This window comes from Taudactylus pleione, unplaced genomic scaffold, assembly GCF_031769625.1.
Source record: "Taudactylus pleione unplaced genomic scaffold, aTauple2 ptg000682l, whole genome shotgun sequence".
NCBI classification, from domain to species: Eukaryota; Metazoa; Chordata; class Amphibia; order Anura; family Myobatrachidae; genus Taudactylus; species Taudactylus pleione.
The window spans coordinates 1,084,598-1,108,304 of record NW_028285084.1 but is presented as its reverse complement, the minus strand read 5'-3'; the positions used below and the strand labels follow the sequence as shown (position 1 = coordinate 1,108,304).

Genomic DNA, 23,707 nt, shown 5'->3' with positions numbered 1-23,707 from the left:
GGGAGGACTACTACTGGGGGCACTTTATAAGGTGCACTTCTGGGGGCACTGCATAGGGGGACTACCACTGGGGGTACTAAATAAGGGTCAAAACTTGGGGCACTGCATAGGGGAGACAATTACCTGGGGCACTGCATAAGGGGAACTACTGGGGGCATTATATAAGGGGCACTACTGGGGGCACTGCATAGGGAGGATTACTACTGGGTGCACTATATAAGGGGCACTTCTGGGGGCACTGCATAGAAGGTACTACTTGGGGCACTGCAAAGGGGGGACCACTAGTGGGGGCACTGTATAGGTAGCACCAATACTGGGGGCATTTTATAAGGGGCTCTACAGGTGGCACTGCATAGGGGGGAATACTATTGGGTACACTACTGGGGGCACTGCATAGAGGTACCACTACTGGGGGCACTGCATAGGGGGGACTACTACTGGAGGCACTATATAGGGGGCACTACTGAGGGCACTGCATAGGGGGGACTGGGGGCACTAAATAAGGGGTACTACACGGGACACTGCATAGGTGGGACCACTACTGGGGGCACTGCATAGGGGGGGACTACCACTGGGGTTACTAAATAAGGGGCAAAACTTGGAGCACTGCATAGGGGAGAAAACTACTGGGGCACTGCATAAGGGGGACTACTACTGTTGGCACTATATAAGGGGAACTACTGGGGGCACTATATAAGGAGCACTGCATAGGATGGACTACTACTTGGGACACTGCAAAGGGGGGCTCACTACTGGGGGCACAGTTTAGGGGGGCCACTACTTGGGGCACTGCATAGGGGGGACTACCACTGGGGGATTCTAAATAAGTGGCAAAACTTGGGGCACTGCATAGGGGAGAAAGCTACTGGGGCACTGCATAAGGGGGACTACTACTGTTGGTACTATATAAGGGAAACTACTGGGGGCACTATATAAGGGGCACTACTAGGGGCACTGCATAGAAGGTACTACTTGGGGCACTGCAAAGGGGGGACCACTAGTGGGGGCACTGTATAGGCAGGACTACTGGAGGCACTACTGGGAGCACTTCATAGGGGGGACTACTAATGGGGGCACTACCTGGGGGGACTACCACTCGGGGTACTAAATAAGGGGCACTACTTGGGGCACTGCATAGTGGACACCACTACTGGGAGCACTTTAGGAGGACTACTACTGGGGGCACTAAATAAGAGGCACTGTAAAAGGGGGACCTCTCCTGGGGGCACTGCATAGGGAGGACTACTACTGGGGGCACTATATAAGGTGCACTACTGGGGGCACTGCATAGGGGGGACTACCACTGGGGGTACTAAATAAGGGTCAAAACTTGGGGCACTGCATAGGGGAGACAATTACCTGGGGCACTGCATAAGGGGAACTACTGGGGGCATTATATAAGGGGCACTACTGGGGGCACTGCATAGGAGGGACTACTACTGGGGGTACTGCATAGTGGGGACCACTAGTGGAGGCACTGTATAGTGGGGACCACTACTGGGGCAGTGCATAGGGAGGATTACTACTGGGTGCACTATATAAGGGGCACTCCTGGGGGCACTGCATAAGGGGATCACTACTGGGGGCACTGCATAGGGGGGACTACTACTGGGGGCACTACTTGGAGCACTTAATAGGGAGGACTACCAGTGGGGTCACTGCATGGGGGGGACTACCACTCGGGGCGCTAAATAAGGGGCACTACTTGGGGCACTGCATAGGGGAAACCACTACTAGGGGCACTGCATAGGGTGACTACTACTGGGGGCACTTAATAAGGGGGAACTAATACTATGGGCACTACTGGGGCACTGCATAGGGGGTACCACAAGGGGGGCACTGCTGGGGGCACTGCATATGGAGGATTTCTACTGGGGACACTATATAAGGGGCACTGAATAGGGGGTCCTTTACTGGGGGCACTATATAAGGGGCACTGCATTAAGGGAACCACAACTGGGGGCACTGCATAGGGGGGACTACTACTGGGGGCACTGCATAGGGGGCACTACTACTGGAGGTACTAAATAAGGGGCAAAACTTGGGGCACTGCATAAGGGGGACTGCTACTGGTTGCACTGCATGGGGGAACTAATACTATGGGCACTACTGGGGGCACTGCATAGGGGGTACCACAATGGGGAGCACTACTGGGGGCACTGTAAAAATGGCACTACTGGGACACTGCATAGGGGGACTGGGGGCACTTTATAAGGGGCACTACTAGGGGCACTGCATAGGGAGGATTTCTACTGGGGGCACTATATAAGGGGCACTGCATAGGGAGACCTTTACTGGGGCACTATATAAGGGACCCTGCAGTAAGGGGACTACTACTGGGGGCACTGCATAGGGGGGACTACTACTGGGGGCACTGCATAGGGGACACTACTACTGGAGGCACTACTGGGGACACTGGATAGGTGGGACCACTACTGAAGGACTGCATAGGTGGACTACTGGGGGCACTGCATAGGGGAGACCACTACTGGGGGCACTGCATAGGGGGGACTCCACTGGGGATTCTAAATTAGGGGCACTACTTGGGCACTGCATAGGGTAGACCACTGCTTGGGGCACTGCATAAGGGAGACTACTACTGGGGAGACCACTACTGGGGGCACCACTGCATAGGTGGGACCACTACTGGAGGCACTGCATATGGAGTACTAGTATTGGGGGCACTATATAAGGGGCATTGCAAAGGGGGACCACTATTGGGGGCACTGCATAGGGAGAACTAGTATTGGGGGCACTATATAAGGGGCACTACATTGGAGGGACCACTATTGGGGGCACAGCATAGGGGGGACTACTATTGGGGGCACTGTATAGAGGGGCCACTACAGGGGGAACTGCATTGTGGGGACTACTACTGTGGGCACTACTGGGAGCACTTCATAGGGGACACTACTACTGGGGGCACTGCATGGGGGGACTACCACTTGGGGCACTGCATATTGTAAACCACTACTGGGGGCACTGCATAGGAGGGACTACTACTGGGGGAACTAAACAAGGGACACTACTTGGGGCACTGCATAGAGGCACCACTACTGGTGGCACTGCATAGGTTTGACTACTACTGGGGGCTCTATATAAGGGGAAGGGGCTCTACTGGGGGCACTGCATAGGTGCACCACTACTTTGGACACTGCATAGGGGGAGCACCACTGGGGGTACATAATAAGGGGTACTACTTGGGGCACTGCATAGGAGAGACCACTACTGGGGGCACTGCATAAGGGGGACTACTACTGGGGGCACTGCATAAGGGGGACTTCTACTGGGGGCACTATATAAGGGGCACTACTTGGGGGAACTATATAAGATGCACTAGTTGGGGCACTGCATAGGTGGGACTTCTACTTGGGGCACTACATATGAGGTACTACTACTGGGGGCACTGCATAGGTGGACTACTACTGGGGGCACTGCATAGGGGGGACTATTGGGGCTCTAAATAAGAGGCACTACTTGGGGCACTGCATAGGAGGGACTACTACTGGGGCACTAAATAAGGGGCACTATTTGGGGAACTGCTTAGGGGCGACCACTACTGGGAACACTGCACAGGGGGGACTACTACTGGGGGCACTAAATAAGGGGCACTGCTTGGGGCACTGCATAGGGGGGCCACTATTGGGGACACTGCATGGGCTGGACTACTACTGGGGGCACTATATAAGGGGCACTGCATAGGGGCACCACTACTGGGGGCCTTACTAGGAGCACTACTGGGGGACTGCATAGGGAGGATTACTATTTAAGGGGCACTGCATATGGGGGACCTCTACTGGAGGTACTATATAAGGAGCACTGCATAGGGGGACCACTACTGGGGGCACTGCATAGGGGGGACTACTACTATGGGCACTATTAGGGGCACTGCATAGGTGGGACCATTACTGGGGGCACTGCATAGGATGGACTACTTTTAGGGGCACTGTATAAGGGCACTGCATAAGGGGGACTACTACTGGGGCACTACTGGGAGCACTACATAGGTGGGACAACTACTGGGGGCACTGCATAGGGGGGACTACTACTGAGGGCACTATATAAGGTGCACTACTGGGGCACTGTATAAGGGCCCAGTAGTGCACCTTATATAGTACCATTACTGGGGGTACTGCTTAGGGGGGACTGGGTGCACTATAAAAGGGGCACTACTGGGGGCACTGCATAGGGAGGATTACTACTGGGGGCACTAAATAAGGGGAACTGCAAAGGAGGACAACTACTGTGGGCACTGCATAGGGGGAATCACTACTGGAGGCACTGCATAAAGGGGACTAATATTGGGGGCACTGCATAGGGGGGACCACTACTGGTTCCACTGCATAAGGGGGACCACTACTGGGGGCACTGCATGGGGGGACTATACTGGTGGCACTGTATAAGGGAGACCACTACTGGGAGCACTGCATAGGGGGGACTACTACTGGGGGCACTACTGAGGGCACTGCATGGGGGGGACTGGGGGCACTATATAAGGGGTACTACAGGGAGCACTGCATAGGGAGGATTGCTACTGAGGGCACTATATAAGGGGCACTGCATAGGGGGGACTACTACTGGAGGCACTACTGGGGGCACTGAATAGGGGGGACCATGACTGGGGGCACTGCATAGGGGGACTACTACTGGGGGCACTACTGGGGACACTGCATAGGTGGGACCACTACTGGAGGCACTGCATAAGGGGGAGTACCACTGGGGTTACTAAATAAGGGGCAAAACTTGGGGCACTGCATAAGGGGGACTACTACTGTTGCCACTATATAAGGGGAACTACTGGGGGCACTATATAAGGGGCACTACTAGGGACACTGCATAGGAGGGACTAATACTTGGGGCACTGCAAAGGGGGGGCCACTACTGGGGGCACAGCATAGGGGGGGCCACTACTGGGGACACTGCATAAGGGGGACTACCACTGGGGGTACTAAATAAGGGGCAAAACTTGGGGTACTGCATAGGGGGGACCACTACTGGAGGTACTATATAAGGAGCACTGCATAGGGGGACCACTACTGGGGGCACTGCATAGGGGAAATACTACTATGGGCACTTCTGGGGGCACTGCATAAGAGGACCACTGCTGGGGGCACTGCATAGGGGGGACTACTACTGGGGGAACTATATAAGGGGAACTACAGGAGGCACTGCATACGGAGGATCAGTATTGGGAGCACTGCATAGGGGGGACTACTACTGGGGGCACTACTGGGAGCACTTCATAGGCTGGACAACTACTGGGGCACTGCATAGGGGGGACCACTACTGGGAGCACTGCATAGGGGGGACTAAGACTGGGGGCACTAAATAAGGGGCACTGCATAGTAGACAACTACTGGGGGGCACTTTATAAGGGGCACTACATAGGGGCACCACTACTGGGGGCAGTGCATTGGAGGGACTACTACTAGGGACACTGCATAGGGGGGACTACTACTGGGGGAACTATATAAGGGGAACTACAGGAGGCACTGCATACGGAGGATCAGTATTGGGAGCACTGCATAGGGGGGACTACTACTGGGGGCACTACTGGGAGCACTTCATAGGCTGGACAACTACTGGGGCACTGCATAGGGGGGACCACTACTGGGAGCACTGCATAGGGGGGACTAAGACTGGGGGCACTAAATAAGGGGCACTGCATAGTAGACAACTACTGGGGGGCACTTTATAAGGGGCACTACATAGGGGCACCACTACTGGGGGCAGTGCATTGGAGGGACTACTACTAGGGACACTGCATAGGGGGGACTGCTACTGGGGGCACTATATATGGGGCACTACAGGAGGCACTGCATAAGGAGGATCAGTATTGGGGGCACTGCATAGGGGGGACTACTACTGGGGCACTACTGGGAGCACTTCATAGGTGGGACAACTACTGGGGGCACTGCATAGGGGGGACCACTACTTGGGGCACTTCATGGGGGGACTAATAGTGGGAGCACTGCATAGGGGGACTTAGACTGGGGGCACTAAATAAGGGGCACTGCATAAGGAGGGACTAATATTGGGGGCACTATATAAGAGGCACTACTGGGGACACTGCATAGGGGGGATTACTACTGGGGCCACTATATAAGGGGCACTACAGGAGGCACTGCATAAGGATGACTGGGGACACTACTGGTGGGCACTGTATAAGATGGACTGCTTTTAGGGGCACTATGTAAGGGCACTGCATAGGGGGGACTACTACTTGGGGCACTGCATAGGGGGGACCACTACTGGGGTCACTGCATAAGAAAAATTACTGCTGGGGGTACTTTATGAGGGGCACTACAGGGGGCACTGCATAGGGGGTCCACTAATAAGGGCACTGCATAGGCCGGACTACTACTGGGGGCACTATATAAGTGGCACTACTGGGGGCACTGCCTAGGAGGGACCACTACTGTGGGTACTACTACTGAGGGCACTACTGGGAGCACTTCATTGGGGGGCTACTACTGGGGGCACTGCATAGGGGGGATACCACTTGGGGCACTAAATAATGGGCACTGCTTGGGGCACTGCATAGGAGAGACCACTACTGGAGTCACTGCATAGGGGGGACTACTACTGGGGGCACTAAATAAGGGGTAATCCTTGGGGCAATACATAGGAGGGACAACTACTGGGGGCACTGCATAGGGGGGACCACTACTGGGGTCACTGCATAGGGGGGACTACTACTGGGGACACTGCATAAGGGGGACTAGTACTGAGGGCACTATATAAGGGGCACTACTGGGGGCACTGCATAGGGCCACTGCATAGGGGGACTGGGGGCACTACTGGGGGCACTGCATAGGGAGTATTACTACTTGGGGCACAAAATTAGGGGCACTGCAAAGGTGGGACCACTACTGGGGGTACTGGGGGCACTGCATGGGGGACCACTACTGTGGGCACTGCATGGGGGACCACTACTGGGGGCACTGCATAGGGGGGACTACTACTATGGGCACTACTTGGGGTACTGCAAAGGGGGCACCACTACTGGGGGCACTGCATGGGGGGACTACTACTGGGGGCACTATATAAGGGGCGCTACTAGGGGCACTGCATATCAGGGACTACCACTGGGGGCACTAAATAAGGGGCACTACTTGGGGCACTGCATAGGGGAGACCCCTACTGGGGGCACTGCATAAAGGGGACTAGTACTGGGGGCACTAAATAAGGGGCACTGCATAGGGGAGACCACTACTGGGGGCACTGCATAGGGGAGACCACTACTGGGGTCACTATATAAGGGGCACTACTGGGGGCACTGCATAAGGGGGACAACTACTGGGGGGCTCTACTGGTGGCACTGCATAGGAGCACCACTACTGGGGGCACTGCATAGGGGGGACTACTACTGGGGGCACTTTATAAGGGGCACTACATAGGGGCACTGAATAGGGGGCCTGGGGGCACTCTATAAGGGGCACTGCATAAGGGTGCCACTACTGGGAGCACTGCATAGCGGGGACTACTGGGGCACTGTATAAGAGGCGCTGCATAGTGGGGACCACAACTGGCGGCACTGTATAAGGGGCACTACTGGGAGCATTGCATAGGGGGGCCACTACTGGGAGCACTGTATACGGGCACTACTGGGAGCACTGCATAGGGGGGTACACTACTGGGGGCACTGCATAAGGGGGACTACTATTGAGGCACTGTATAAGGGGCATTTTTTAGGACCACTACTGGGGGCACTGTATAAGGGACACTACTGGGAGCACTGTATTAGGGGAACCACTTCTGGAGGCACTGTATAAGGGGAACTACTGGGAGCACTGCATAGGGGGGACCACTACTAGCAGCACTGTATAAGCGGCATTACTGGGGGCACTGTATAATTCGTACTACTGAGGGCACTGCATACAGGGGACTACTACTCTGGCACTGTATAAGGGGAACTGCATATGGAGGACCACTTCTGGGGGCACTGTTTAAGTGGCACTACTGGGAGCATTGCATAAGGGACACCACTACTGGGGGCACTGTATAAGGGGCACTACTGGGAACACCGCATAGGGGGGACCACTACTGGGGGCACTGTATAAGGGGGACCACTACTGGGAGCACTGTATAAAGGGCACTACTCAGAGCACTGCATGGGGGGATCACTGCTAGCACTACTGTATAAGGGGCATTTTTGGTGGCACTGTATAATTGTTACTACTGGGGCACTGTAAAAGGGTCACTACTGGGGGCACTGTGTAAGTGGCACTGCATAAAGGGCACTGTATAGGTGGCACTACTAGGGGCACTTTATAAGGGTGCATTACTGGGGAACTGTATAAGGGGCAGTGTTTAGGGGCACTACTACAGGAGGCACTGCATAAGGAGCACTGCTACTGGGAACATTGCATAAGGGGCACTACTACAGCGTTCGGCTCTGAATCAGGGCCTAAATTCTATGTGCAGTCTTATTTGTTTACTTTCATGGCACTATAATTCTCATGTTATGGCATTTATGCAATATGGTGCGTTGGCCAAATCCCCGTAAATGTGGTTAATTTCTTTATTTTTGAAATATAGCAACCCTATCTCTAGGTTGAAAACATTTTATATATATATTATCTGAAGTGCCCAGCATTACCCAGGTTTAAATCTTCAAGTTATTAATTATTATTATGTGATGTCATCCAAATCCATCTAGTTGAAGGCCCAGAGCAGGCTCACTAGGTCAAAGTTCTGGCAGGCACACTCCACCGTGAGGTCCTACCGTGAACCCAACCACTTCATTAGGCATCCCAGACCAATTGCCACCCCTCTGTGAAGATTTTCATCCAAATCCATCCAGTGGAAGGGCCAGGACTGTTTTCCCAGGTCAAAGTTCTGCCAAGCGTCCCCAGGTCAAAGTTCTGCCCAGCGTACACCAATGTGGGACCTCAACCCCCTAGTATGTTTTCTGGCATCCAATGTTACAACTCTGTGAAGTTTTCATCCAAATTCATCCAGTGGAAGGCTCATAACAGGCTCCCTGGTTCAAAGGTCTGCCCAGCGTTACCAACAAGAGGTCCAACTGGAACCCTAACCCCCCTAAAACCTGGCCAGGATCCAACTGGATCACCTCACATCGGTTTCATCCCAATCGGTGCAGGGGTGTCCAAATATATAACTGGACAAACAAACAGACCAATGAATATATATATATATATATATATATACTGTATATAAAATATATATGCATACCAAACACTCGGCACTCTCACAAGCTGTATGATATTAAAAGTTACTGGGTGCCATCCAATTCCACCTGGAATACATGCAACACTAATGGCGGCACTCTCGGGCTGGTACAAACAGGTCACAATGACCTCTCAAATCTGTTCAACAGATTTGGTTTATTATAACCTTCATCAGGAACATACAAAACAGGAAACATTTCTTACATTATATTAGAACAAAATAAGAAAAGGAGCTACAACCCGCATCCATGTCACTCTTTTCCCCCAAACCTTGCCACTCTATCTCCCCCCCATGTGCATCACTGTTTTCCACCCATCTGCATCACTTTGGATCACCCCAATCTGTACTGCTTAATCTTTCCCCTCTTCACACCTTTCTGTCTGCCCAATCCACACCACTCTGTTTTCTCCCCCATCCACCACACTCTAATCCCATCTGCGCAGCTCTATGTTCTGCTCAGACCTCAGTTGCATAGACTGCATGTGTGTATTCCAATGAGCACATAATTCTATGAATTAGCAGCTCCACCATTTTGTGAGTGACAGCAATCTCACTCTGTGAGAGTTCTGAATCTGCAGTTAACCACATGGTGTGATGGCATACCATATCTGTATTGTGCAAGGAACACGTCCATTAAGGCATCAGCCTTAATTATGTATTTTCATTGCTTTTTGAAGTTTGAGTGGCAGAAATGCAATAGGTTTTGTGAAATTTCAGATCATGTCTAAGAAGCCTTATTGGGACATGTGAAACCATAAGGTTTTTTGTCTATGGAATATATATATATTTATATATATATATATATATACATACATACATCACCCTGTAACTGCATGAAATCATATATGTTAACAAACACACTTATACCTCTTTTATAGCGAAATTCCGGGTCTGACCCGGAGGTTGGAGCAGGGTTCCAATCCAGATCAGACCTGGAATTTCCCCTGCGCCGACCCAGGATATTCCTGAGTCGGTGCCGTTGACACCGGAGTCATCTCCAAGCGCCACTGAAGCCGGCCAATCGGCAGGCATGCGGCACAATCCAGGTCACCGTGACCCGGATCTCGCCATTTACACTGCAGGGATTCACTGGTTATTCCCATGTTAAACCCTGCAAGTTACCTGGGTTGGATTGCCGGGTCAATCGACCCAACAATCCAACCCTTTCCCGTTTTACACCAAGGAGCTACCAGGGTTAACCCTGCAATAACCAGGGTTTTAGCTCTGGTGTAAAATGGGTATTAGCATCCCTTTATTTCAGTGCACTTATATTTCCAGCAATGTGCTGGACATTTCCATATGGATTTAAGTAATGCTTTACAATATTTAGAGAAAACTTGACATTCACAAATGAGAGCTGAGGAATAAATATCATCACCACAGTCTGCTGGTACATCTGTTAGTATATTACTAATTAATTGGCGCATTGCTAATTGAAAAAAAATATTTGCACATTTTATAGATAAAATAAATGTCTAAAATATTTCATCTGTCTGACTAAATAATTTTTAATTATTTCAGTTCTGAAAAAAATGACCTGTGTCAGAAGATTCCATTGTACACACACACTGATGATAATAGTACAATTATTTGCTGAAGTTTGGGTAGGCGAAACACACGTTCACAGAAGAAATTACATGAAAACTTTGGGGAATATAATGATACTTTATAGGAAAAGTTTATTCTTTTAAAGTAAAGTTTGGTGGAACACAGGGCCTGATTCACTACTGATCACAACTGTGAATGCAATAGAGATTACGCACGCAGTTCAACTGTGATAGTATGCCAATCCATTGCGATTGATATGCTGCTGCAGCACAATATATGAACACCCACTTTACCTTATACACATCCGTAATATTTAGCAAGACTGCGAAACCATCGATAACACAGAGTACCATCGCAGCCTCACGCACACTTGCACAAGCCCTGACCTTACTCAGAAATTGCAAACATCAGCGCACTCTATCAGGCCTCAGGCTGCGTAGGGCATCGCAGTGGATAATTTATGCACGCCCAATCAATGGCATTCAAACGCATTGGCACGCCTGCGTTTCACTGACCAACCCCCCATCACCACCACCAACCGGCACTTCCTGTCAATCACTCTGCGATGGGTCTGCATAGTCACTGTGATCACAGTTCTGATCGCAGTGACCGGTTCGCGCACGCACACTGCGATGCATACGGATGCGCAGAATGCAATGTTGCCGATTGCATGCGTATTAGCAGTTGTGATCCAAGCTGAATCAGGCCCATAATTCCTTAGTAAGTGTTATGGGAGAGAAACAGGCTGAAACTGACCTCAAACATTTAAAATAAACAGAACACAAGCTAAAAAGTTCTTAATATTCAACACAGTTTTTAATTTGGACAGTTCAGTTCAACAAAGAGAAATCTCCACGGCAGCCATTATTTTTTTTTTTAACTCCCACAACATAATAAAACAAGAAATAACAGTTATTATTAGTTTAAACTTTACTGTACATAATACAACTTTCAGCAGCATTGTTATATCCAGTTTCAAAGATGTGTAATAACCATTTGTCTGTAGGAGGTATAAGAACATATTTTTACAGTACAGCTGATCTCTACTGGAACCCAGTATTTATACATGTAATCTATATGTACTACATTCCGCTGAGCTATTTTGAAAGGTACTTGGATTTGAAAATGGAAGCGGGATTAATTTAAGGTTAAAGTGACGGGAGTTCGTGGAGAGAATGGGATGAGCAAACGTGATGGGAGAGGTCAATAAGTACAACATTTAAAATAGAAGGGAATATAAGGTAATATTGCGTCAAAGGAAGCAAATAAAAGATATAAACGAGTGAGGAAATATTGGTGGTAAGAGAGTCATTTAGTAAAACCAGCATTCACAAGCTATTGTTTACATGGCAGCTTGTGCAGCAGAGGGATCTTTTCAAATCCCTCCCCGCTGTGTTCTGGCTGCCTGCGACTGCCAGCTCCCCCATCCCTCCTATCAGCTCCACTGCACTCACCGCTGCATAATAGGAGTCTTCATGCGGCGGTGGGTGTCAGCTCTTGGCCGGTCCCCTCTCACTTTTCTCCTGCTCCTCCGGTCTTCCAAGAATCTTCATAGCCTGTCTTCATTCTGTGAAAACTAAAAGAAGATCGGAGCAGCAGGGGAAAAGTCTCTCGCTGCCAAAAAACTGACTCAGCAGAAACAGCAGTTTTTTCAGCATGGATAGTTAGGGCAGGATGCTTGATGATTAATAGACTGCTAAATAACTTCTTGTGCACACTAAGGGGTATATTTATTAAAGTGCAGGTTTAGAGAAGTGGAGATGTTGTCCATAGCAATCAATCAGATTCTAGCTCAGAGGTTCCCAAATGCGGTCCTCAAGGCACCCCAACAGTTCAGGTTTTAGAGATATCCTGAATGATTTGCAAACTATCTTTAATAGATCAAGTGAAATTGATCTGCATGTTCAGTCGACTGACAAGACGATCAAACGACCAGCGGGAGCAAACATCGTTGATCATTAACGACCAAACACTGCACGATTTATAAACGATTGAACGAGAACGACGTCGTTATCGTTCAATCGCCGGCTAAAATCGTGTAGTGGATGCCCCGCTTAAGTCTATATGAAGATTTTGCGTAGGGAAATGATTGTATAAATGCATCATATCATTTATTATTAATAAAAAAAAGGGGGAAGGAGACCACTCACAACCATTGCAGCCTTAGCCTTGCACACTGGTAATAGGATAAATGTAACTATATATACTTTTCATCCAAGCACTGGCTGCCATTTTGCTGGCCATAAATAATTTATAATAAACATCAAAACCCTAATACACATTTGATGAACATGGCAATGAAAACATCCTTTAATTTATTTTTAAAAAAGAAAGAAAAAGAAAGCATTTAATAAATGTTTCCAATAATGAGACAGTAATTGAAGCAAGCTGATCATATTTGAGAATCCAGAGTAACATCGTAATAAAAATAAAAAAAACATGCTACCCCAAGAATATCTGCCCCCCAGCCATACGCTGGGATCAGAAGTAGCACAGTTATCTCACAATCTCTGCTAATTTCTCTTCATAATATCGGGAATTCTCCTCTAAATCCTCCCAGGGAATGAAGACTCCTTCTTCACTCTTTTGCTCAACTTCTCCCTCTTCATTCAGCACTATGTCTGGCTCCACAAAGTTTTGCCATACATGTGCATAATCAACACTCTTCATCATCCGCAGTTGGCACCCAGCTGATTTGATGCCACGCAGTGCCCCACGAATTTCGGATTCTTCCCACTGGAAGAGACGTGCCATCACCAAGTAAAGTTTCAAAGCCTTGCTGCGCTTTAGGCATCGAGCAATGCTGGCTGCACAATTTACGCAGGGGCTGGATGACACATAGCAGGTAACGCGTACTGGACCAGAGGTGAGGAACTGTGGCAGGACATTGGTGAAGAAAGCCTCCTCCGCATGGGCAGATACATGCTCATCTTCCAGGTACCCCCGAAACACCTGCCCTTCTCCTCTTTCTATAGTGTAGCATAACAGAGTCTTATTCCGCCCAGAACTATACTCCACATTCTTGAACTGGAACATAAAGGAAGAAGCTGGGATGCGGCTCCTGGGAATTATAAAGTAGGCACCATTATAACATGAACTTGGACTTTCAGTATGTTGTCATTCATCTAGAAACTATAGACATTCAGATTCCAGTGGTAATGTAAATGAACTAAAGCCTAGGGTGCAAGTATAGGGATCTTATACAGCACAATATAGTCTGTCTATTACTGTAACCATAAACAGGGAAGGACAAATTCCATGTCAATGTCGAATAACTTTCTATTTGTAATTGTCTACCATATAAACGTTCACCCTCAATTATTTCTTTTCATGTTATTTTAGGTAGATTATGTGTACACTGGCATTCATGTCATGCAGAGAGATGTATATATGCTGAAGATAAGACAATGCATCTTTCTGTGTGATTGTGATGTGTCCTGCACAGAGCATCTGTCACTGTAACCTCTCTACAGTGTCACAGAAATTTAGTAAGCTATTTTTAGCACGGCTGTAGGCTTCTCTTATCATCTGTCACTTAACTAATCCAGAATATTTTGCAGCTGAAATAAGACTCGTCAGTCATATTGTAGGATATGGAGTAAAGGATACCAGTTAATTTGGGGGTTGGCATTTTGGTGGTACAGTATGTTGAAAGAGAGGGAGTTGAGCAGGTATAAGCTTGGGTTTAATTGTGTTTGGGGGAAAAATAGGCCTATTTATCCTCTGGTTTACAAAATAGTAGGAAGTTTAAGAAAATGAGGCATTCACATGTACAAACCTAATCCCATTTATTCCAAAAGTATAGGCTATGACACATTTGTAAAACATGCAAATGATCCTATGTAATTTGCATTTTTTTTTCCGACTGTTTAAAGACCAGCATTCCTACCGTAAATCCAAACATGAATAGTAGTCACTGTACAATGTGAATACAGAGCACGAAAAGGAAGGCAGGTGATTAAAATGAATAGTTTGGGCTTGCAGGATGTGTATCTAAAATACCACTATTTTACATAGCACACAATTGTACTTCAGCAGAAAATTGCTCTACTGTATGTTAGATTTGCCTTTTTGTGTCCATTGTGGCAGGCATATCAGGAGCATAAATGGACACTAAACTCCAAAGTATTTATCTATTGTTTGCTTGGCAGCTGTATACTGCATGTAACTAGAGAGGGTCATTGCTATGGTAGCGGTAAAAACACTGGGGAGAACATAACTATGGAAAAAATACTAGCAACAGTTAAGTCAGACTTTCCATTGACAATCTGCACGGGGATAAACAACTAAATGACCACAATGCACTAATGATCTTAGAATAAAAATGTACATAATTGACAAACTATTACTACTGTATATAAAAATGTGGCAAAAATCCATGCTGATTAAGTGATGCTGCCATTTATAACATCACTATAGTTTGATACCTCCAAAAGTACATTACATGACTGCAAATATGACATACATACATCCTCATCTGAATGTCACTGTGGGGGAATTCAATTAGGTGTAATAAATCGCTTTTCCGCAATCCTTATATTGGAATCCTATAAGACGCAACTTTTCACCAGTGTGAATTCTCCATACAATTTGCTGCAAAACGTTTTCACCACCTCCTGTGCAGGTGAAAAGATGTGCAAAACCCCTATTTTTGGCTAAAAATGTCAGGACCTGGTTCAGAACCACTGGCAAACCCTCCTTAATGACTAATTAAGCAAAAATATTTTTTTATTTAGCTTAATTTGGCCAATAATAGTGCAGGAAAGTGGGTTAATTGATGTAAGACAGGCATATGGGAGTGCCATATGAATGGGACAGGTGTTTTTAAGATTGCATGTGGGGAGAAAAGGAGAACTTATTTATTAGTTCACGTGTTTACAGTATATAATAAGAGGAACTGTTCATGCAGGTCCTGATCATTTTATTATCCAAATTACTCAGGGAAACATTTTCTTTGCAGACTACCTAATGCTATTTTAATATCATTCTATAATAAAAAATGAAGCCACTTAGCACAGAGTATTTCTATGAATATTTGTACTTTGAAGAGGTAGGTGCTGCCATGCTGCTTGGCTCAATATGAAAAGTAATATCACACTATATTTCCAGTGGAACAATATCCAGAGTGGGAAAGAAAGCTTAAGAACATGTTAGGATAAAAGCGTCATATGGGAATGTCACAGTGTGATCAGCATTAATGACACTTAAAATGCTTTGGTTCTAGAACAAATAATGTCAGAAAACATGAAAAACAACTACATAATAAATGCAAGCGTCTTTTATTTAACCATAATAATTTTTGCACATATATATATATATATATATATATATATATATATAATAAAACATACTACTCTATAACTATTATTAAGGTATAACTTTCAAATACGTAAAGACATTTCTCACTTACCCTTCAACTATCTCAAAAGGGGGCAACTCTTCTTGCTCTTTCTTCTGGTCTTTCCCTTCCGCTGGAGTTTCTGTACTTTGAGGAGGTTCCTCTGAGACCTCAGTAGGTTGGGATTTATTTGGACTCTGGGCCATGGCAGAGTAAGAGGGAAAGTGTGGGTTTCAAAATTAAGCAGGGAGATGAGTAAAGAAAGGAAATTTGAGCAGGATAAAGAAAAGTACCATAGGAGAAGCAAAAGAGAAAGAGAGGAATTGAGTGGCTTGGTATAACTGATAGAGACAAGGGGTGGGCTGAGAGTGCAGCTGGGTGGAGTGCAGCTTTATCCGGGTTCTAAATATGGCACATTGGAGTGACAGGGACAGGGTGACCGTTGTGGAATGGATATCCCCCTCTACTTGTCACTTATCCCTAAGCTACAAGCCTACTGCAACGAATGAACAGTGTGCTTTTCATGAAAGCATCTTTATTTTGCAGCAAACATAACAATCCCAAGACACATTATAATTTGTACATGTGGGACAAGTGTCTGAGCACATTTGTGTTCTTCTGTTGACATTGGGCTTTCAAAGACACCATTAATGTTCTGTCTCAGTAGAAAAATGTGTACTCTTAAATGCACCCATATCCTTTGTCACCTTTGTGCAGCATGTACCTATGTTTGGTGGGAAACAACGTGCACTCAATGCACACAACAAAACTGCTTGGCTTTGCATTGGTGCACCTGGATGTTCCACCTAGCACACTTCAATGTGCACGCAAGGGTGGAACGGCCTTAGACTTTGCAGGAAATTTTAGTGATAGATCTGTGGCCTTAGGTGGATTACACATTTTATTTAAACGATATTTCCATTTTTTCCAAAACAATTATGTTTTACTTGAGTTTGACTGTGGAGCTGTAATGCTGGGTACACACTTAGCGATGCAATGCGCAATCCCCCGCCGACAGCCGGTTCACACTAGATGATCCGGTGCCCGACCGCCCGATATGTCGACCCCTGCTGCATCCTACAGCATGCGGTCGACAGTTGCATCGTCAGGTTGTCCTGCATATAGGGCCAACCTGACAATGCGACTGATGACCCCACGGGAGCGTGCACCAGACGATATAGAGCATACACACTGAATGATTTTGAAAGATATGACATTCCGGTGCGTCGGAATCGGGCATGTTGATCAAAAAACATCTAGTGTGTACTCACCTTAGCAGCGACATCAGACTTCCTTCTCACTCTGTAGGGAACTCTCAGCCAATGGAAGTGCCACTGTTGTCAGCAGCACATGTACGTCATTGTGTCAGGGAGCATGATATGCCTGAGGTAACTTATACATGATATGGGAAGAATCCATAAAGGGAGGCTATCATATGAAGGAAATTCAAAACAGGAGTGCATATTGATATGAGGGAGAATGCAGGTGGCATGATATCAGTGGGAATCATTACAGGGGTGGCCATATATGGGGAAAATAAACATGGGGCCATGATAAGGGGGCTAATCAGTACAGGGGTTTACATTCACATCAAAGTGAAGAAAAGAATTTGGGAATACAAAGTTTGACAAGAGGACAATTCTCATGCTCTTTATTATATGGCAGTCGCTAAATTGTCTTTTGTATTGTATGGCAGTCACCAGAATGTTCTGTGTAATGTATGGCAGTCACTAAGGCACTCTCTGTATTGTTTGGCAGGCACTAGGATGCTCTTTGCTATGTATAGGTGTTATTAGAATAATAGATGTGCGCCGACCCCCGTGTTTTGGTTTTGGTTCTGGATCTCCCCTGGTTTTGGATCTGAATCTGGTTTTGGATTTTTTTCTTCCGTGTTTTGTTCTCGTGTTTTGGTTTTGGATCTGGATTTTTTCTTTTAAAAAAATCATAGAAACAGCTAAAACCACATAATTTGGGCCTGTTTTTGTTCCTACAGTATTATTAACCTTAATAACAATGATTTTCAGGCATTTCTAGGCATGTTTAAACCACCTCACAGCTCATAATATTGATTTCACTATTTTTCACCAATACAGGCCAAAGGCTGCAGCGAGCTGGCTGGCTAAAGTAAGCAACAGAGCAGCGGCACAAACGCACTGCAGTTTAAAAAAATATCAGACATCTATGAGACATTGCCACACAGCAGTGGCAGACAGGATGGCAGTTTAATAAACTATAATAATGTCAGTCGGCAATGCCCCAAATTGTGCCGAATGTAAAGGAAAGAGGTGCAAGATGGAATTGTCCCTCCCACCCACTCTTATGTGGGATATTAAAAAGGACATGCACAGTATAACAAACCAAGCACTTTAGCCACTAGGACTGACACTTTCGTGGCTGAACTCCTTGGTTTGTTTGGGCCCCACAAAACATTTTTTGGAAGGACTAACTTCAATTATTAAGGAGGAGGTTGATGATGAGGGTGTTGATGGTGGAGATTGCATGTGCTGGTGCAAACTGCTGTTAGCTGATACTGGACTGCTTGTTATTAATTTATAAATTATAATTTTGTTAAACAAACTGCATGAACTCGCTGCAAATGACATAACAGGGAGGAGGTGCCTAGATGGTTAACGTCCTGCTAACTTTGGCTTTACAAATGGAACAGATGCCTTCACAACTGTTGTCAGAATTTAGATTAAATAATTCCATACCCAAGACGTTGCTTTTCTGGCTTTCTTTTTATCATTAGCAAGAACTGCTGGCGCTGGTGGCTGATTTACGCAAACCACATCCTTATCATCAACATCCACATTAGCGTCAGATAGGACACAAATTTCCCCCTCATCCTCCTCTTGCACTTCCTCCATACTATCATCCTCATTTTTTATTATTTCACCATCTAATACCAACACAGCCGTCATGGCATCAGTGATCCGCTGTGAAACTGGGTGACAGCTATTATACTTACTTCGTCTATCAAGGACTGTTTAATAGTCAATTGTTTTTTTTAAATTACTTTCCATCACGAATGAGGATGTAGATGATGATGCAGGTGTTGGTGATGTAGATCGAAGGCGCTTGGATCTCACAGAGAGGGAGCAGGTAGGTGACACTGGACTTGTTACGTTTTGAGTTTTGGAACTTGGCGACGTACACTTTGATATTTGATGAATGCGCTCCAAGTGACGTAACAAGGAGGAGGTTCCTAGTTGGTTTAGGTCCCTCCCTCTACTCACTCTTGCATGGCAACGGGCACATATGGCTTGACAACTGTTGTCCGGATCGGGATGGAAATAATTCCATACGTGAGAAGTAGATTTTTTTGTTTTTTGTCCCGGCATGACAACAATGGGCTTTGGCTTTTATTCAATCCATTGGCAACAGCTGTTGCCTTACTTACACAAAGGACATCCTTGGCATCAACATCCTCATCACCAACATCTTCATCATCAACATCCTCATCATCCTTAGCAATCTTCAACTACCAAAATATCCTCCTCCTCCATGTGCAATTCCACAGAAGCATCCTCAATGAGTACGTGTGCAAGATGTTGACTGCCCTTCCCCACATTTAAAGAGGGCACACAAATGTTGGAACTTGGAGGATCCTCCAGAACACTAGTATTTAGGTCGGGCTCACACCTGGCAACCACGGACACACTTGCACTCTCCTCAGGGACTTGTGATTTCGATTTCTCAGGGCACACAGGTGGTTTTCCCGAAGCTGTCTTAATAACTTTCAAATTTTTAATTGGACCACAACCACTACTACTACAAGCCAAAGGGCTATCAGCAGTCTTCATAAAGAAAGGCCAAGGCCTTATCCTTTCCTTGCCACTTTGTGCATATTGCCAATTTTTTGTTTATCTAAAGGCAAATATCCTTTAAATTTTTTTTTCTTAACTTCAGTAAAACTTGCTTTACCATATCGCGATGGCGTGACATGCCCTGGGGCATGGGCCTTCATAGAGGACGAGTAAGTTGACGGCCTTGCACTACTGGCGGCAGCTACAACATGTGGTTCTTGGCCTTGCTCTCCTGTCATGTGACAGCCCTCCAAATTTTCTGCAGTCTTGAAGCAGTGTCACAATCACTAATAGTGTAGCCAAGGTGCTGTTAAATAATTCACACACGTGCAGTCGTGCGCACACACACAAATATTAGAAAAAAAGACAAATGATGATTTTTATTTTTTGTCAGCTCCAGAAGAACTTGGGCACAGAGCACCAATTGATCACGACTGGAGTCGGACAGCACAAGGTTGCAACTTGCATTGCTGGCTGGCTCTTGTGTGCTACTGCGGTTAAGCCTAACACCCATGAGCACACACAGAAGAAAAATATAAGACACTTTTATTGGGTTTTTTTTGGAGCACGACAGTAGTCGGGCAGCACAAGGTTGTTGCAACGTGCGTTGCTGGCTGGATATTGGATCTCATTCAGACCCGGTCGCAAGCGTTGCGCGCTCGCAACCGGGTCGATGTTTTGGTCCTGCGCATGTGCAGCGGCTGCACTGCGCGTGCGCAAGCCCTGGAGCGAGAGAGTTTCTTTGGAGCTCACTACAAAAGGGCTGGCTGTCGATGTTGATCAACAGCTCGGCCTGTTTTGTAGGCGGGGGAGGCTACACAAATGGAGGCATTCCCAAGCAAACGCCTGCCGTTTTGTGGGCGGCTGCACTGACATCAGCAGTGATGTCAATGGGGAGTTTCCTGCTTGATCAGAGCAGGAAGCTCCCTGGGGCTTGCGGCTGCCGAGACCCAACCTTAGGGTCTCGTCACAAGCCCCAATGGTCGCTATGGTCTTGACCATCGCCCTGGTCGGTCGCTAAGCTGTGGGTGGTAACCCACAGCTTAGCTAGCAACCAGGAGGCTGCACTAAAAAAAAGAAGTGGCCGCCCTCATTCAGAGAGAGCGATCGCATTCTTGTGACCGACTCTGAATGAGGGCCATTGTGCGCTACTGCAGTTAAGCCTAACACCCACGAGCACACACGGAAAAATATAAAATACACTTTGAATTTTTTTTTTTACGAGTCCAGAACTTGGGCCCAGAGATGGACACAGCACAAGCCCCTGACACAGCAGACAGCCCAGATGGATCAGCAGACAGCACAGTGAGTGACAGTGACAGCACAGTGAACAGAGACCAGAATGGATCAGCAGACAGCACAGTGATAGTGACAGCACCGTGACCAGAGACCGGAATGGATCAGCAGACAGCACAGTGATAGTGACAGCACCATGACCAGAGACCGGAATGGATCAGCACCAGCCCAGGACACAGCAGATAGCACCAGCACCTCTCCCAGCCCTACACTACCCACCCTCCCTGTTCAGTCTCCACAGCCGGAGTGGAAATGGCGGCCATCACGTGGTCCCTTATATACTACATTGATCATAGAGACGAAAGCTCGTGAACCCCGAGATTTCAGTCTCTATCGTTTTGCTTTGGTTTCGAGATCCGAGTAAGGCGGGAACCTCCGAGCCTGCTTGGAACCGACTCGGATATACTAAATTCGGGTGGGTTCGGTTCTCTGGGAACCGAACCCGCTCATCTCTAATTAAAATGTTCTCTGTTTTGTATGATGGTCACTGGAATGTTCGTTGCGTTTTATGTCAGTCACAAGAATGATCTCTATATTGTATGTCAATTACTAGGATGCTGTCTGTCTTGTATGGCAGTTAATAAGGTTGTTCTCTGGTACAGTCATTAGGGTATTCTGGTAAGGAGAATGCTCTCTAAATTTTATGGCAGGTTCTAGGATATATTCTGTATTATATGGGGGGTCACTAAAATGCTCTCAGTATTGTATGGCAGCCACTATGATATTCTTTATATTATATGGCAGTCACTATGAAGCTCTTTGTATTGTATGGTGACCACAAGAATGCTCTATGTAAGAAAGCTTTCTGTATTGAATGGCAGTCATTAAGATGCTGTTTGTATTGTATGACAGTAAATAGACTGCTCTGTTTTACTGGTTACCACGGTGCTGTCACAAAACCAGGACTTGATCATTCTTAGCATATCCAGTGGTGCTTCATTAAGGTGGGCCAATCTGTCAAAGAGCGCTGTCACTTCATTCCTGATGGTCATGTGTGCAGCCATGTTGGCTCTGATCAGGTGAGCACCAATATCCAGTCTCTACCTGTCTCCTGTGCTCACATGACTGTCTCGCATCCTATCCCTGACAAGAGTGCTCTATGTAAGCCTGCACCTGACACTTGCACCTTGTGTGGTTCTACATTTCCCCCTTGATCTCACTCACTACTGAGTACTACTTCCGATCTACTGCCTGAACCTGTGCTAGTTGCTGTCACTGAGTCTGCACAATCCACTCTGCAGCATTGTGCCGTTGTCTGCTTCCAGCCTGAACCTAACCAGCCTGTGTTCAAGCACCAGTCCCAGTCTGGCTCAGCTACTGCTCTCTCCTGTCCCAATCCAGTTCAATCCTGTGGTTCTTTTAGTTTTCGGAGTTTGCTGAATATCAGGTGGTTCTATCCTGACCCCTGATGATGAATGGCACGGTAACCTAAAAATGCGGAAAACTAGCATTTCCACATGGTTAACGCAGGCTTGCCGACTTTCTGGCTGCCCCTTCCGGGAGGGCGCAGTCAGATTGGCATGACAGGGGGTGTGGCCATCGCGGGCCGGCCAGAGAAGTGTAATTGGGGGCAATGCGGAGCAGGGCCAAAATGATGCGATCGTGTGGCCCCGCCCCCGCTACGCAATGCCGATATTACAGGCATTGTGAAGCAGGCGGCGGAGCCAAAATGATGCATCGCGTCACCGCCCCCCCACTGTAGGGGTTTCTAAGGTAATTGCGGGGGGGGGGATAGGAGGGGTAGGCGGCAGCTGGGAGGATTACCTGCCTCCCAGGAGGTCAGGAACGGCACCCGATATTCGTGAGGCTCCCAACCAAATCGGGAGGGTAGGCAAGTATGGGTTAATGGGCCATTTATCTTATGATGAATAGACCCCTAAGTGATAAATGTAATATCCTGTGGATTGCAAGCATCTGTGAGTTCCATGCGAGTCTGCTGATGTTTTAAAGTAGCAGTTATTAAAAAAATGTAAATAAATCCAGAGGTTTGATCTTACTGGACGGTTGCAAACTTAGTGACTGCTGATTCAGAGTCGGGAGCAAAACAATATAAAGAAGTTAAGCTGGGTACACACGTAAAGAATTTCTGTCCAACCATCCAACTAGTAGATTGGCTGGAATGAAAATCTGGTAACGTATGGGAGTAACTGATGATCAGCAATTTGCTCCTAAATGCCAGAAAACAGATGAAAATGGCCGTTCAGACAAGTTTGTTAAATGTTTGATCTAAACAATTTGTTCAAACAACAGTTTTTGTCCATTTTCCGGCATTTGGGAGCAAATTGCTGATTGTCATTTGCTTTCATACCTTACCAGATTTTCATTCCAGCCAACTAGTTGGATGTTTGGACAGAAAATCTTTACGTGTGTATGCACCTCAACTTTACACATACTTGCCTACCCTCCCGATTCGGCCGGGAGCCTCCCGAAAATCGGGTGCCGCTCCCGGCCCCCCGGAAAGGTAGGCAAGTCTCCCGGCCCCAGCGACCCACCTGCATAAACCCCGGCAGCGGGGGGGCCGATG

General features: G+C 47.1%; 1 protein-coding gene across 1 annotated transcript; it reads right to left on the bottom strand.

Moving 5' to 3' along the window:
• Positions 1–11,537: 11,537 nt before the first annotated feature.
• Positions 11,538–17,946, bottom strand: APOBEC2 (apolipoprotein B mRNA editing enzyme catalytic subunit 2). The gene is made up of 2 exons (XM_088455966.1): positions 16,154–17,946; positions 11,538–13,804 (listed from the first exon to the last, which is right to left on the bottom strand). The coding sequence occupies exons 1-2, from the start codon at positions 16,285–16,287 to the stop codon at positions 13,240–13,242; spliced, it is 699 nt and encodes a 232-aa protein (XP_088312092.1). The 5' UTR covers positions 16,288–17,946; the 3' UTR covers positions 11,538–13,239.
• Positions 17,947–23,707: the final 5,761 nt, after the last annotated feature.

Coding starts and splice junctions, on each gene's coding strand:
- APOBEC2 (XM_088455966.1), bottom strand. CDS start 16,287: ATGGCCCAGAGTCCAAATAAATCCCAACCTACTGAGGTCTCAGAGGAA. Junction 13,805..16,153: donor CCTTTTGAGATAGTTGAAGG/GTAAGTGAGAAA, acceptor TATAATTCCCAG/GAGCCGCATCCCAGCTTCTT.